This window comes from Podarcis vaucheri (assembly GCF_965113315.1).
Source record: "Podarcis vaucheri genome assembly, chromosome: 3".
Lineage (NCBI taxonomy): Eukaryota > Metazoa > Chordata > Lepidosauria > Squamata > Lacertidae > Podarcis > Podarcis vaucheri.
Window position 1 is genome coordinate 111940384 of NC_138761.1, and position 15315 is coordinate 111955698.

The 15315-nt window shown below is 42.9% G+C and overlaps 1 protein-coding gene across 3 annotated transcripts in view; it reads right to left on the reverse strand.

The window, feature by feature from the left end:
* Positions 1–3006: 3006 nt before the first annotated feature.
* Positions 3007–15315, reverse strand: part of SLX4IP (SLX4 interacting protein) — a 101321-nt gene continuing 89012 nt past the window's right edge. For all 3 annotated transcript variants that reach the window (XM_082215694.1, XM_082215692.1, XM_082215693.1), the window contains 2 exons: positions 8188–8282; positions 3007–4486 (listed from right to left, as the gene is read on the reverse strand). In XM_082215694.1, coding sequence (XP_082071820.1) covers positions 4387–4486; positions 8188–8282 — 195 coding nt within the window. In that variant the 3' untranslated portion in view covers positions 3007–4386. The remainder of the gene's footprint in view (positions 4487–8187; positions 8283–15315) is intronic.

The following is a 15315-nucleotide window of genomic DNA, read 5'->3' on the forward strand; positions in this document are numbered from 1 at the left end:
TGTACTGAAAGAAGCAAAGAGTTTGGATTTGGATTTGATATCCCGCTTTATCACTACCCGAAGGAGTCTCAAAGCGGCTAACATTCTCCTTTCCCTTCCTCCCCCACAACAAACACTCTGTGAGGTGAGTGGGGCTGAGAGACTTCAGAGAAGATCACCAGTGTCAAAGCCATGATTCTTCAACATCAACTTCTTTGGAGTGGTCATGTTGTGCGGATGCCTGATGGTCATTTTCCAAAGCAACTACTCTATTCCGAACTTAAAAATGGAAAGTGTAATGCTGGTGGTCAACAAAAGAGGTTTGAAGACTGTCTCAAGGCAAATCTAAAAAAAAAAAGTAGTATAAACACTGACAACTGGGAAACACTGGCCTGTGAGAGCTCCAGTTGGAGAAAAGCCTTGACCAAAGGTGTCATGGGTTTTGAAGACACTTGAACTCAGGACGCAAGGGAGAAACGTGCTAAGAGGAAGGCATGCTTGGCAAATCCACACCGTGATCAACTCCTGCCCGGAAACCAATGTCCTCACTGTGGAAGGACGTGTGGATCCAGAATTGGCCTCCACAGTCACTTACAGACTCATTGTTAAAACCGTGTTTATGGAAGACAATCTTACTCGGCTGCGAGTGATCACCAAAGAAGACGAAGACCATGAATGGTGTGGTACCTAGTGGTTCTACACAACAACCATGATATCTTTTACCGATGTGTGGCCTTTCATGATGAAAAACAGGCGTATTTCATTCTATTGACTATTCAATTAAGGGGAAATTTGATTAAAGGGGTATTCCCCCAAGAAAGAAAATTCAGATATACCCACAGACCCATTCAGTCTAGTAATATACTCTACACACTACATGAGATCAGACACTTTCCTTCCGTAATTGTTTAAACTGAGTACTGAGTTTCCCCCTCCTCCTTATACAAGGAAAGGATTTGAAGTATTTAAGAAACTAAAGCTGTGTTGTTTGGGCCCTGCTTGCTCAAACATGCTAAGACTCATAGAATAAATCAGGTAAATGAGTCTTGACAAAGCGGGGAGAGAATCTCTTAATGGACAAAAAATGATTTTATTTTTTATTTTTTAAGAAAACAAAAAAGAACAGGGTGATTTCCTACACGCAAGTCACTGCATGCCTACTTAACTTTTTGAAAAATAAAATAAGATTACTGTTGTAATTTAGAGCCAAACAAGGCGAGCTAGCCATTGAGAGATCCAATGAGGTTTCTTAAACGGAACATTTTCTGATCAGAATCGCAATGCTGGCAAAAGGGGAGGGTTTTTTTTTATTATCCTGTTCTCTGAGCTGTTTTTCTCAGCTGAAATCACTTTCTGAAACAGCTCTTTGCCCCATGGGGCAAGACACAAAAGGTAGAAAAAAGAAAACAGCATGTTATTCCTTGAAGGAAAAGTACCTGAAAATGATTTACAAATGGTACCTAACTTCGAATAGGCTTTCTAAGATGTATAAGACTGAATCAGATAAGTAATGGAGATGCAATGAGGTTGAGGGTATGTTCTTTCATATGTGGTGGATCTGTAAAAGGGTAAGAGTATTGGGAAATAATTTATAATGAATTGAAAAAAATGTTTAAAAGCACTTTTTGAAAAAAAAATCAGACTCCTTTCTGTTGGGGATAATGCAGATGGAAATTCCCAGGTGTCAAAAAAGGTTGTTTATGTAAGCCACTACTGCGGCCCATATTTTGTTAGCCCCAAAATGGAAAATGAGCGAGATTCCAACTAAAGAAGAACAACAACTTAAACCAGGCTTCCTCAACTTCAGCCCTCCAGATGTTTTGAGACTACAATTCCCATCATCCCTGATCACTGGTCCTGCTAGCTAGGGATCATGGGAGTTGTAGGCCAAAAACATCTGGAGGGCCGAGTTGAGGAAACCTGACTCAAATATGCACAACTTGCGGACCTAACATATAGAATAAGAGAACAAGAAGAACATACGTTTAAAGAAGACTGGAAAACGTTTATTGAATATATGGGGGCAAATTGTGTACACTTGAAAACGTTGGCTTCATTAAGATAAATTCAACAGTTTAGGTAAGTTTTGATGGATGTAATACTGGAATACTGAATGGTTTGTTTTATATAAAACACGCAGGGATTTATGTTATGAAAATGAACCATGGAAGGAGAAGAAGAGAAGGCATTGATATCTTAAGGTTGGTCAAAAATGAGTATTCTAAATTGTAAAACAGAAAATGTAATAAAAATTATATATTAAAAAGAGAGAATTGAAAACAAATTGTGGAAGAAAATAAGAAACCAAAAAGGTACAAAGATTAATAATGAATGGAATAAATTTATGATATATATTGAAACAGATGTAAAAAATCTAAAAATCACAGTAGGCTCGATATAACGCTTGCGACGCAAAGAGTTTTAAGAAAACGAAACTGCAGATAGGAAACCTTTTGTAACATATTCCAAAACCGAATTGAAGGGAAGTCAACTATTGTTGTGTGATTTAGTTATTTGGTTATTGTAAGTTTAACTTGTTGGTGTTTTATGTTATGTAATGTTTTTCTTCTTTTTTGTTTTCTTGTGTTTTGTTTGTCTTTTTTGTTGCTTTAATGTTTGGTGTTGCATAATGAATTTGAAACTAATAAAAATTAAATTAAAAAAAGAAAAAAGAAAACAAATTGTGGAATGAAGCGACTGCCTAGCTCACATACAAGCAGTCGTCTGCCACTTTTCATGCAGCCCATAGGCAGCCAACACTGGAAACAGATGAGTACACCAATCACTGAACAAGGGCAGTGACATGGGTGGAATATCACAGCAGTTTGAATCTCCACTTTCCACGAAACTTTACTAGATGATCTTGGACCGATCAGATCCTTTCAGCAGTTTTCTCAAGCATAAAAATGGGGGCAAACGTGCATCAGAGAAGTAAAGAAAATGGGTGTATTATCTCCCTGATCAATTGCACTGCCGAGTTTTGTGAGCTCTTAGATCTCAAGCCTCCTTAAAGCAATTCTGATGCAGTTTTAATGTCCTCGTAAACATTTATTGCAACGGAGAAAGAAAAGTGAGTCAAGTGAATAGTAAATCTCATAATAATCCAATAATAGAGGTTTAGCTCCAAACAAATTTAAGTGGATTCGAGGTACAGGGGTGGGCTTAATCTTATCCTTTCTGCCTCTCTCTCTCTTCCCAACCTGCTGGTTGGGAAAATATATTCCATTCAGCACACTCTATTTCTTCTAAATGGCTTCTGCATATTAAAAGCTATACAAAAAAACAGGAATAAGACCGAGAGAAATAGGGGCAAAAGAACCTAAATCCCAGTTTGATTCCCATGGAAGTAAATGATGACAATTAGGCTGTAAACAACTGCAGCAGATAAAGGCCCATAATGGATTCATGACAAAATGAAGAAGGGTCTTTGAGGGAAGCCAAAAACAGATCAAAACTCACTTCTCCAATTACCTGTTGTAGATCACTACCAGGTGTAGAATACAATGCTATATGGAACTTGTTTCTTGTTACATTTCAGTGATGTCAAGGATCTGAAACCTTAAGAAAGCTCAGGAGAAATGCCCATTTAGATGATACTTGCAGGTACTTAGCAAGCCCCCCAAGAAGCCAATATATCTTAACTATGGCCCTGGCAGAAAACAGAATCATGATAGCTTTAAATTTGGGGAACTGTATTTTTCTGTGGCTTGCTTTTAGGATGGCCTTTCCCCCAACCCCTGCAATTCCCAGCCAACACACACACACACACACACACACACACACACATTGAATGAGTCTGTCTGCAAGCTTGGCATACAGGGGGTTAAGCGTTAAGGGTTATTCTTTGGTGACTGCAGTCGGTTTTGGTTTGTCTGCAATGACGGGGCCGTCGTATTTTTCATAAAAACAAGTCTCTCAGGAAGGCTTTTTCTTCGAGTAAGCAACTCTCCATCAGACTTGGTTCCTGCCAAAGCCTCGTGTAGAAAAAACAATGTGGGATTTGGGGGTGGGGGGAAATTTCTCTGAAAGATGTCCCCGGACAACCAGCACGACTGCAAGTCTGGGAACAGAGTGATCCTGCCTCGGAGACAACCTTATTGCTCCTGCAGGACAGGACAGCAGTCGTTTCAGTCACCCTTTGACTTTGGTTTGGATGCGGCAGGGCTGCTGACTCACAGCACCGCCGAGGGTTCCTGCGTCGAAGCCCTGTCTAACCACGCCGCAAAATGTAGTTTTTGCTGGCCGGCTGCACTGCTCGGCTGTCTCCAATTCACATCACTTGTCCCATTCTGAAACAGGAAGCCCCAAGCTGCTCTCAGCTGTATTTATGCAATCCTTTGGTCGAGCTCCACGCCTACGTTTTTTGCTTCGGGCTGAGCATCGGAAGGAGCTTGAGAGGCATTCTTCCTACTCCCTGTCTGAGTGCAGAGAGCCAAGATACACTTTCACGGTGTCCTTGCTGGGCTGCTTGCTCTCGTCAGCTTTCTTTGATTTGGTCCTCTTCACTCTAATAATAATTTTAAAAAGAGATATTTTTCTTTAATAATGCGTCGCTCACAACAGCTTTGCTCTTTCTACGAATTCAGGAAGGCTAAGGGAGGATCGGCTTTTGTCAATGACAAGCCTGCTTATTGTCTTGGCAAACACCTACGGCTTGCCCAGTATGGGTAGGATCAAGCAGCCGCCATCTGCAATGGGGGAATTGGATTTACGAAAGAATGAGTTGTTCAGGGCTTCAGGTCCAAATCCACAGGATAGGGCGGAATTTTATCCAGATGTTACAACCCACAATGCACGTTGTCTTCTCATCCTTCCCAACTGAAAGACAATGTTTTCAGGAAAAAAAAGATATAAAGACCTATGCGCCCAGAGAGGGATTCTAGACTTTTCGGCTTGAAGAAATTGTATGCCGTTTTCATAAACACAGTGGACGCCAGATTATAGCAGATGAACATAGCACACCATTCTCAGTCCTGTGATTTAACATTAGAGAGAACCCTCTCTTCCCAGTCCACAGTGGAAAACGATTCTGGGGGAATGACGGTGACGAACATCTTCTGGATGCTCACGGCAGTAGAGCGTGGGTAGCCAAAACATCTTCCAGATGTTTTAGACTCCAACTCCCTTCATTGACAGTATGGCCAAAGGGAGATGTAGTCCACAACTTCTAGGGGGCAGGACGTTGGTAATCCTAGATCGAGGAATGTTGTTTGGGAAATACATTTCCCATGTTTCCTTGCAGACTTGATACTGGTAGTTGCATATCTTTGCAGCACTTTCCTAGACTATGGAAGCCCTTCTATGAGCTACTATAGCCAGGTAAGATTGGGGCCAAGAACAGGTGAGAGGGATGGCTCTTGGAGTCCTAGGGACTGGTCCATTTCATTTATGGATTCCAGAGAGGGAGAGCTTGAAAAATTGGGGCATGGAAGGCCACAGACCTATAAAATTTGATGACCAAACCTCCATATTTTCACAGCTCGCCACATTACTTGAGGTTTGTGCCAGTGCTTACCCATTTTAGATTTTCTGTTATGCTGGTGTGCATCCTTAATTTAAATATCATGCATGTTTCTGTTTTCTCTGCCTCGGTTTTATATCGACATGCATTTTAGGTGATCATAAATCACTTTGTTGATTTTTGGACCAGGGTGGAAATCTTTCAAATAAACATTTAGCAGAGGTATGGAAGTGTTGTGATTCCCATGCTGAATTCATGTGCCCCTATGGGTTGGCTGATACATTCCAATTGAGATAGATCCACATATGCATTCCTTTACATCCAGGGACCTGCTGCCTCCAATTTAACAGATGAGGATGGGCAGCCCATAAACTACTTAGCCTTCTGGAAACAAACAAACTTGAAGCCAAGAAACTGAGAATCAACTAGATTTGCATTCTACTTCCCCGCTGGCCATATTCTCTTCATTGTCAGATGTATCCCTACTGTTGTGTGGAGCAAAACCTTTTGAAAAAGTCCCACCCTGCCTGACACCGGGCCCTGGAGCCTGGCCTGGCCTTGCCACCGCATCCCTGGCCCTCTTGCTGAATGACCACTCAGCCAGCGCTCGCTCACTCGTCACTCAGATGGTGAACGAGCTCAGACAGAGGGAGGCAGGCATGGGGCAACCCCAGCCTGACCCTCCTCTCTGCAGGCGTTGGGGGGGGTTCGCCCCCCAAGAGCCACACCGGCTGGCCAGGCAGTGCAGCGTGGCCCCACCTGGCTGTGGTGGCAAGGGCTGGGCTGGCACGGCGGGCTCCATTTGCCCTCTGTGCTCCATGCATGCCCCGGGCACCAGCAAACACTGTTACACCACTGCCTCAAAGTGACCTACACGTGGCTTCCTGCAGCCTACCCACGTCCTCGCTTCGCCAGACTGATGTGCCCATGGCTATAGTCGTTCCCCGGCTATCCGGGGAAACACGTAGTTAAGGAGCTGGGTGATCTTCCAGGAGACAAAAGGAGGAAGATGAAAAGCCCAGACAACATGCTATCAAATGCCTTTCCCTAGCACATGCCACTGGCACAGATGAACTTTAAACAGGCTAGGCTGTTAACCGCAGGCAGAACGAAGAGGGCAGTGTCTTGGATTTTGTCAGGCAATCTCAGCTTTAAGGCTAAGTTAAAGTGGGGGGTAAGTCCTCTGTGCAAAGGCCACAGCATAATGAAGGCTGAAGTTCAACTAACACTAATATTTGCGGTTGGCGTAAAGAGCACGGAGGAGAAAAGGAATGTTCCTTGGCCCAGTGATTACTTAAGCATAAAGGACCCTCAGCTGCTTTGCAAACGAGCAGAGAAAGGACCCAAATTTTATTCTATACCTTGGGAACTGATTCAATTCCCAAGCAGTGCAAGCTCTGGGAATGCAAGGATCAAAGGAACATTGAGCAGCCAACTGGTAACTTACGAAGGGGAACAAGCACTTTTGCCCTGCCCGCCCAATTCATTTGGACACGTGGTTTCATTTTGGCCTGTTGCAAAATGAATTTCTATTTTGAATTCTGAATAAATGCATCATATGTATTGCTACATGTTAGACAGATGGCTCTCTCAGATGGGTTAGGAAGCATATCCATTTCCAGAAAGAAAGAAAAAACAGCAAGGGGGTAGAATACCTCTCATTACACCCCAAAACACGACGTGGGCCAAGGACTGCTCCCATATACCTGGCAGCAGAAAGAAGCACCAAATGCTATAGGTCAACTCTGTGTCCAGGGCAGCTGTCTACCAGCTCCATCTGGTATGCAGGCTGAGACCCTACCTGCCCACAGACTGTCTCGCCAGAGGGGTACATGCAGGGCCGTCTTACCCATAGGTGCTAGGGGTGCAGGGCACCTGGGCACTGGGCTCCCAGGGGCGCCAGGCCAAGAGTCCGGGGAAGAGCCAGCCCGTCGGTCGGAGCACTGCGGCGGGCTCTTCTACTGCAGGCGGCTCTGAGCCACAAGTTCAGGGGTGACCGAGCCGGCGATACACTGAGGAGGCCGGCCGGATATACCCTCCTGCGTGCCTGGGACTGGGCAACCTGGAGGGGGGGCACTGGGCAGATCTTTGCACCCCAACGCCGCATATGCTAAAGACAGCCCTGGGTGCATGCTCTAGTTATCTCCTGCTTGGACAACTACAATGCGCTCTATGTGGGGCTACCTTTGAAGGTGACCCCAAAACCAGTGTGGTGATTAAGAGATCGACTCGTAATCTGGGGAACTGGGTTCGCGTCTCCGCTCCTCCACATGCAGTTGCTGGGTGACTTGGGCCAGTCACACTTCTTTGAAGTTTCTCAGCCCCACTCACCTCACAGAGTGTTTGTTGTGGGGGAGGAAGGGAAAGGAGAATGTTAGCCGCTTTGAGACTCCTTCGGGTAGTGATAAAGCGGGATATCAAATCCAAACTACAACTAACCCAGAATGCGGCAGCTAGACTGGTGTCTGCCACCTAAGACCCAACTCTCCTCATGATCAATTAACTGCGAGAGAAAGTTGGAAGGGTACGAATGAAAAACAGTCCCTTCCCACCCACCCTGTGTGGGTTCCAGTTGTTCCTCTTTGCTGTTTATTTCTAGGAAGTTGCTTTTATTAAAAACCATGTATATGCATGAATGACGTGGGGACTTTGGGGACTGTGCTGCAGCGTTGTCACTATAAGGTTCCCTATTCCCATCTTAAACATGTATGTGGTGTGTGTGAGAGAGAGGAGGGGAGAGCACTCACATCTTTTTCAGGGCGTCTTGCTTTTCCTGCTGAGTCAGGGAAGTTGCCACAGATTCTCCAAAATATTCAGATGTCCCAGGAGGAAGGGTCTCTTCCTAATCCAAAAGGTAATGCAAAGCTTTCAAACGGTGACCCATCAGCATCACATTTTTTCAAAACGTTATAATATACGTGTACAGTGGTAACTCGGGTTAAGAACTTAATTCGTTCTGAAGGTCTGTTCTTAACCTAAAACTGTTCTTAACTTGAAGCACCACTTTAGCTAATGGGGCCTCCCGCTGCCGCCGCGCCACCACTGCACGATTTCTGTTCTCATCCTGAAGCAAAGTTCTTAACCCGAGGTAATATTTCTAGGTTAGTAGTGTTTGTAACCTGAAGTGTATGTAACCTGAAGCGTCTGTAACCTGAGGTACCACTGTATTCTTTATACATTTCACAGATTTTACAATAATTTTGACATTTCAAAACTTGACTTCCTTCCCTCTCTTTCTGTGGTTCCTTAAATTTATTTTTAATATCTTCTGCGTATCCAAAGTAACTTAATTTGCTCATTTATTAATCTTCTTTAAATATATACTCTTAGGAAACTGCAGGTTATTGCAATAATCCTGCCAATGTTCTTATCTGTTTACAATTTATCTGTAAATAGTCAACAAACCATTTCCATACTTTTTTAAAAAAGTTTGTTATCTTGATTTCTCATTCTTCCGGTAAGTTTCACTATTTCTGCATATTCCATAAGTTTTGTATCCATCCTTCCTTTGCTGGGACTTCTGCTTCTTTCCATCTTGGGGCAAGTAACATTCTTGCCGCTGTAGTCGCATATATGAATAAATTTCTATACAGTTTGGGTAGTTCTGTCCCTATAATTCCCAAATAATGTTCCTATAATGCCCTGTGTTATTATTCATCATTCATATTTTTATCAGCACCAGATGAGATCATAAAGGCCAAGCTCTCTCCTTTCTCTCCTTCAAGTCTCTCTCCTTCATTGGCCACTATCAACATGAGGTCACAATGGCCAGTCTCTCTCTCTCTCTCTCTCTCTCTCTCTCTCTCTCTCTCTCTCTCCTTCCTTCAGGGAGGCAGCATCCTCATGAGGTCACAGTGGCCAGGAGAGCCTTCATAGTCCAGTAGCTGTTGCAGGTTGAGGGCAGAGTAGAGAGAAGAGATGGACTAGGCAGCAACTGATGGGTAAAGCAGCAGTAGAACAACCAAGAGGAGACTACAGTGGTACCTCGGGTTACGGATGCTTTAGGTTACAGACGCTTCAGGTTACAGACTCCGCTAACCCAGAAATAGTACCTCGGGTTAAAAACTTTGCTTCAGGATGAGAACAGAAATCATGCAGCAGTGGCGTGGTGGCAGCGGGAGGCCCCATTAGCTTAAGTGGTACTTCAGGTTAAGAACAGTTTCAGGTTAAGAACAGACCTCCAGAACGAATTAAGTTCTTAACCTGAGGTACCACTGTACAGAAGAAGAGAGGAAGGATAGGAGGAAGCACCCAGCACTGGGAGAGGAAGAGAGAAAGTAATTTGGACAGGAGTAGCAATGCTCACCTGATTTCTTATTCATCTGGTAAGTTTTTGCCATTTCTGCATATTTCGCAAATTTTTGTATCCATCCTTCCTTTGCTGGGACTTCTGTTTCTTTCCATTTTGGGGCAAGTAGCATTCTTGCCACTGTAGTCGCATACATGAATAAATTTCTATACAGTTTGGTTAGTTATGTCCCTATAATTTTTCTGTGAATTTCTCAAAGGCTTCCAAGCTGGTGGCCACATCTTGTGGCAGTGAATTCCATAAGTTAATTCTGTCCTGTGGGGAGAGGTCCTTCCTTTTGTCTGTCTTGAATATTCTGCCAATCAGTTTTAGCAGGTGTCCCCAAACTCTAGTACTATGGGTGGTGATTTCAGACCTAGCGTGTCCCTATTTTCCTGGTACCATCCTGGATTTACAGAAGCCATCCCAGAATGCCCTGCATTTCCTTAGGACATCCATATTTTCATTGCTTAAATGTTGCAGCCAAGGAAATAGCTATACAACCTTTAGAAGACATCTGAAGACAGCTCTGCATAGGGAAGTTTTTAATGTTTTATTATGTTTTTATATATGTTGGAAGCTACCCAGAGTGGCTGGGGCAGGGTATAAATTTATTATTAATAATAATAATAATAGGGACACGGGTGGCGCTGTGGGTTAAACCACAGAGCCTAGGACTTGCCGATCAGAAGGTCAGCGGTTTAAATCCCCGTGACGGGTGAGCTCCCGTTGCTCGGTCCCTGCTCCTGCCAACCTAGCAGCTCGAAAGCACACCAGTGCAAGTAGATAATTAGGTATCGCTCCGGCGGGAAGGTAAACGGCATTTCTGTGCGCTGCTCTGGTTTGCCAGAAGCAGCTTAGTCATGCTGGCCACATGACCGGATGCTGTATGCCAGCTCCCTTGGCCAGTAAAGTGAGATGAGCGCAGCAACCCCAGAGTCGGTCATGACTGGACCTAATGGTCAGGGGTCCCTTTACCTTTACCTAATAATAATAATGGAATAGGATGTCCGTATTTTCATTGAGGAAATTATTTTTCTTATGTGAAGAATGTGCCCCAGTTCCATTGATTATTTGTTCGTCCTTTTCTGCGTCTTCTTTTCACTCTCACGGTAACACTTTATTATTATTATTATTATTATTATTATTATTATTCATTTTTAAATTAAATTTTCTGCTTTACAATTTAAAATACTCATAGTGTCTAACCTCTGCAGTCATTCTTTCTGCCTGTTATATTTTTCTTTATTTTACTTACTTAAAAAAAAATACGGATTCCCAGACAGGATGAGAACAGATTTAATCTTCCCTTTTTCATTCAGAAGCCTTGGCATTCCCACAGGAAATAAACAACAGAATTCTCAAAACAAGCTCCTCATCCCTCCTCGCCTGCCAGTCCCCCATCCCCCATCTCATCAACTAATTATTAAAGCAGGTATCACCATTAATACTTAAGATATATGAAGTGTCCACTTTTTGTTCCATATATATATATATATATATATATATATATATATATATATCTGGTGCTATTCCAGCCTCAGGCAACTTAACATTCCTCCTAAAAGCAAGAGGCTCTCTGGTTCCCACAGAGTCGTTCAAAGAATGACTCATATTCCTTATGTTAATTGTTCAGTTCTCAAAATATAGCACTTACAGGGTGTGGCTCTGAGGGGAAAATCTACTATACTTACTGGGCATGTTGAGAAGTGTTTCACATATACATCATTTTTCCCTTGTTATTTTTCAAAGCTTTAACCCTTTTCGGCTCCCTCTATGGACAAATACTATGAAGCAAACTAAAAGTCAAAGAGTGCAATCTTTTCCACTCAGCAACACTTTCCTCACAGCTAAACTGCAAAGTGGGTTTAGGCCACAAGTTAAACGGCATGCATGAATTTGGCCTTGCAAGACTCTTCTTCATGTCATCAAGGCACAACGTTATGTGACATGGGAGAAGTGTGGCACTTTTTGCTTCAATGATGCTCTGAGGACCGAGGCCTCCAATTTTTGATTGGATAGGCGAGAAGGCAAATGGAAGCCACACCTTTTCACCTCGGCTAGATGGTCCAATTTCAAGTATTCAGAAGGGTTGCAGCGAGGAGCGTGACTTTTACAGGAGCAGTGTGTGGGGGATACATAAATAAAATTTCTCATTCTGTTCATATATAGGTTTTAATAATGAAGAGAACAATCAGCGTTCTGTGTGCATGTACAAATGTATATATTTATTAAAGTCACTTTGTTGTTGTTTAGTCGTTTAGTTGTGTCCAAGTCTTCGTGACCCCATGGACCAGAGCACGCCAGGCACTCCTGTCTTCCACTGCCTCCCACAGTTTGGTCAAACTCATGCTGGTAGCTTTGAGAACACTGTCCAACCATCTCGTCCTCTGTCATCCCCTTCTCCTTGTGCCCTCCATCTTTCCCAACATCAGGGTCTTTTCCAGGGAGTTTTCTCATGAGGTGACCAAAGTATTGGAGCCTTAGCTTCAGGATCTGCCCTTCCAGTGAGCACTTAGGGCTGATTTCCTTCAGAATGGAGAGGTTTGATCTTCTTGCAGTCCATGGGACTCTCAAGAGTCTCCTCCAGCACCATAATTCAAAAGCATAATTCAAAATGAAAGTCACTAGCAAAGCTGAATATAATGGATGGATAGACAGTTTTGCAAGTCTCTGTATCCCATGTAGTTAATATGGGAGATCATAGGAATCCTTCAGAGAATAATGGAATAGACACGGTTCCATTAACTCTTCAATAACTAGTGACAAAGCAAGCTGCTGTTGTCTGCTACACAGACTCCTGGCATCTGTCACAGTTCGAACCACAGAGACGTCAAATATTTGCCAGCAATTTCTTCAGATGGCTTGGAATCCAGCTCATTGGCCTTGTTTATTTGTGGTTCAGTTCAGTGGCTCAAAAATGTGTAGCAGGAGATTATTGCAGGAAAGATTGCCCTTGGTTTAGTGCAATCTGGTGTCCCTTTTTTCTGGAGAGGTAGAAGAGTTAATAAAGAATACATGTATAAACTGGGGGGAGGGGTGAGTTTAACGAATAAACTGGCAAAAATGTATAAATCTAAATCAAATAAGTGTTGGAAATATAAAGGGAAAAAAGGTTCTTTTTATCCTATGTGGTGGTCTTGTAGTAAGGTTTAGGCTTACTGGGATATGATATATAATGAAATGAAAAGGATGTTTCAAATAACCTTTGTAAAAAACAAACAAACCAGAAGCTTTTCTTTGGGGAATTATAAGGACAGATCTACCATCTGCACACACAGCTTGCTGTGATCTGTTTTTTCCTGACCCTCTCCTGGCCACTGTGACCTCATGAAGATGCTGCCTCCCTGAAGGAGAGAGAGAGAGACTGGCCATTGTGACCTCATGTTGATAGTGGCCAATGAAGGAGAGAGACTGGTCATTGTGTCCTTGTGCTGATGTTGTCCACTTGAAGGAGGGAGATTGGCCATTGTGACCTCATGTTGATAGTGACCATTGAAGGAGAGAGACTGGTCTTTGTGGCCTCGTGCTGATGTTGTCCACCTGAAGGAGAGAGATTGGCCTTTATGATCTCATTCGGGTGCTGATAATAATATGAATGATGAATAATAACACAGGGCATTATAGGAACATTATTTGGGAATTATAGGGACAGAACTACCCAAACTGTATAGAAATTTATTCATGTATGCGACTACAGCGGCAAGAATGTTACTTGCCCCAAAATGGAAAGAAGCAGAAGACCCAGCAAAGGATACAAAAACTTATGGAATATGTAGAAATGGCGAAACTTGCCAGAAAAATAAGAAAGCAAGATCACAAACTTTTAAATAAAAGAACGGTTTATTGAATATTTACAAATAAACTGTAAACAGGTAAGAAAATTTGCAGGGTTATTGTAAAAACCTGCAGTTTTACAAGAGAATATATTTAAAGTAAATGAATAAATGACTAAATTGAGTTATTTGGAATATGCAGAAAATAATAATAATAAAAATTATTGAAATGTATAAAACTGAAAAACATAAATAAAATAATATGTTTGGGGGGGAATCATAGAAATGAGATTGATCATCCATTGTAATCTACGGTAACTAAATGGATCCCTCCTAGTTTCCTGGTAATGCATCTTGAGGAAGTAGAGGATTGCATCTGTCAAAAGCTTGCGCCATAGTCAAGGAGCTTTCAAGATGCCACGACTCATTTTGTTGTTCTTCGCCCCTGTTGCTGACTCCTGCTTCCCCAAGACTGCACCATTTTGAGTTCTAGCACAAATACTCCGCCTTCCAAGAAGGAATTCACAAGGAAACTGAAAACGACTATTTTCAAGACCTGGGAAAGGCCCTGTGTCAATTCCAGTTCCTTGCACTCACCTGAGGTCTAGCCAGGTTGGTGCCCTCTTTGTAACGCTTTTGGGAAAAGGAAGGGGCTGCTCCCTGACAACTTTGCATATCACCTTTCTAAGAACGTCTCAGTTTCTGGTGCCTTCCTTTGGAACGAAGCTCTTCACTTCTGGGTACTGGAATATGTTGTTGTTTAGTCATTTAGTCATGTCCAACTCTTTGTGACCCCATGGACCAGAGCACACCAGGCACTCCTGTCTTCCACTGCCTCCCGCAGTTTGGTCAAACTCATGTTGGTAGCTTCAAGAACACTGTCCAACCATCTCGTCCTCTGTCGTCCCCTTCTCCTTGTGCCCTCAATCTTTCCCAGCATCAGGGTCTTTTCCAGGGAGTCTTCTCTTCTCATGAGTTGGCCAAAGCATTGGAGCCTCAGCTTCAGGATCTGTCCTTCCAGTGAGCACTCAGGGCTGATTTCCTTCAGAATGGATAGGTTTGATCTTCTTGCAGTCCATAGGACTCTCAAGAGTCTCCTCCAGCACCATAATTCGAAAGCATCAATTCTTTGGCGATCAGCCTTCTTTACGGTCCAGTTCTCACTTCCATACATCACTACCGGGAAAAGCATAACAATACGGACCTTTGTCGGCAAGGTGATGTCTCTGCTTTTTAAGATGCAGTCTAGGTTCATCACTGACTGGAAGGTACATTAGCCATATTTTAAAGGAAAAGGAGAGGAGGGTAGGAGGTGAAGAATAGAATCATGGTTCTCTTAAACTCCCCTATGTGCATTATTTTTTAAAAATGTGCAGGGGTACTAAAAAACAAAAGTAAGTTTTCACAGTTTGCCAAAAACAAGCTGGTTTGACAGCTAGGTACTCTTTACCTGATTGGATTTTTACTGTGGAATACAGAACATTTCTTGTGCTGCCTTACAAAAGAGAATTGGTGGCCACATCCAAAAGCTACTGCTTGAAGACATATGCTTAATACTGTTGCTCCAAGGCTAAGATCTTAATTGAGGCATGAATTGCTTCCGATTGCACATTATGTCATGTGACTATCGACGGTGGATTCAGAGTGAATATTTGCAGAGAATGGATCTATTGTTCAGCGATAACACAAAGGCGGGGAAAGGTCAGTGGTTTTATAGTCAAGACAACATTCGCTTAATAACATGCAAAGGAAACTGAAGCCAAGATGGTCTTTGGAGTTTTACTTTTTTCTGGTTGTTAAATGCTTTAACA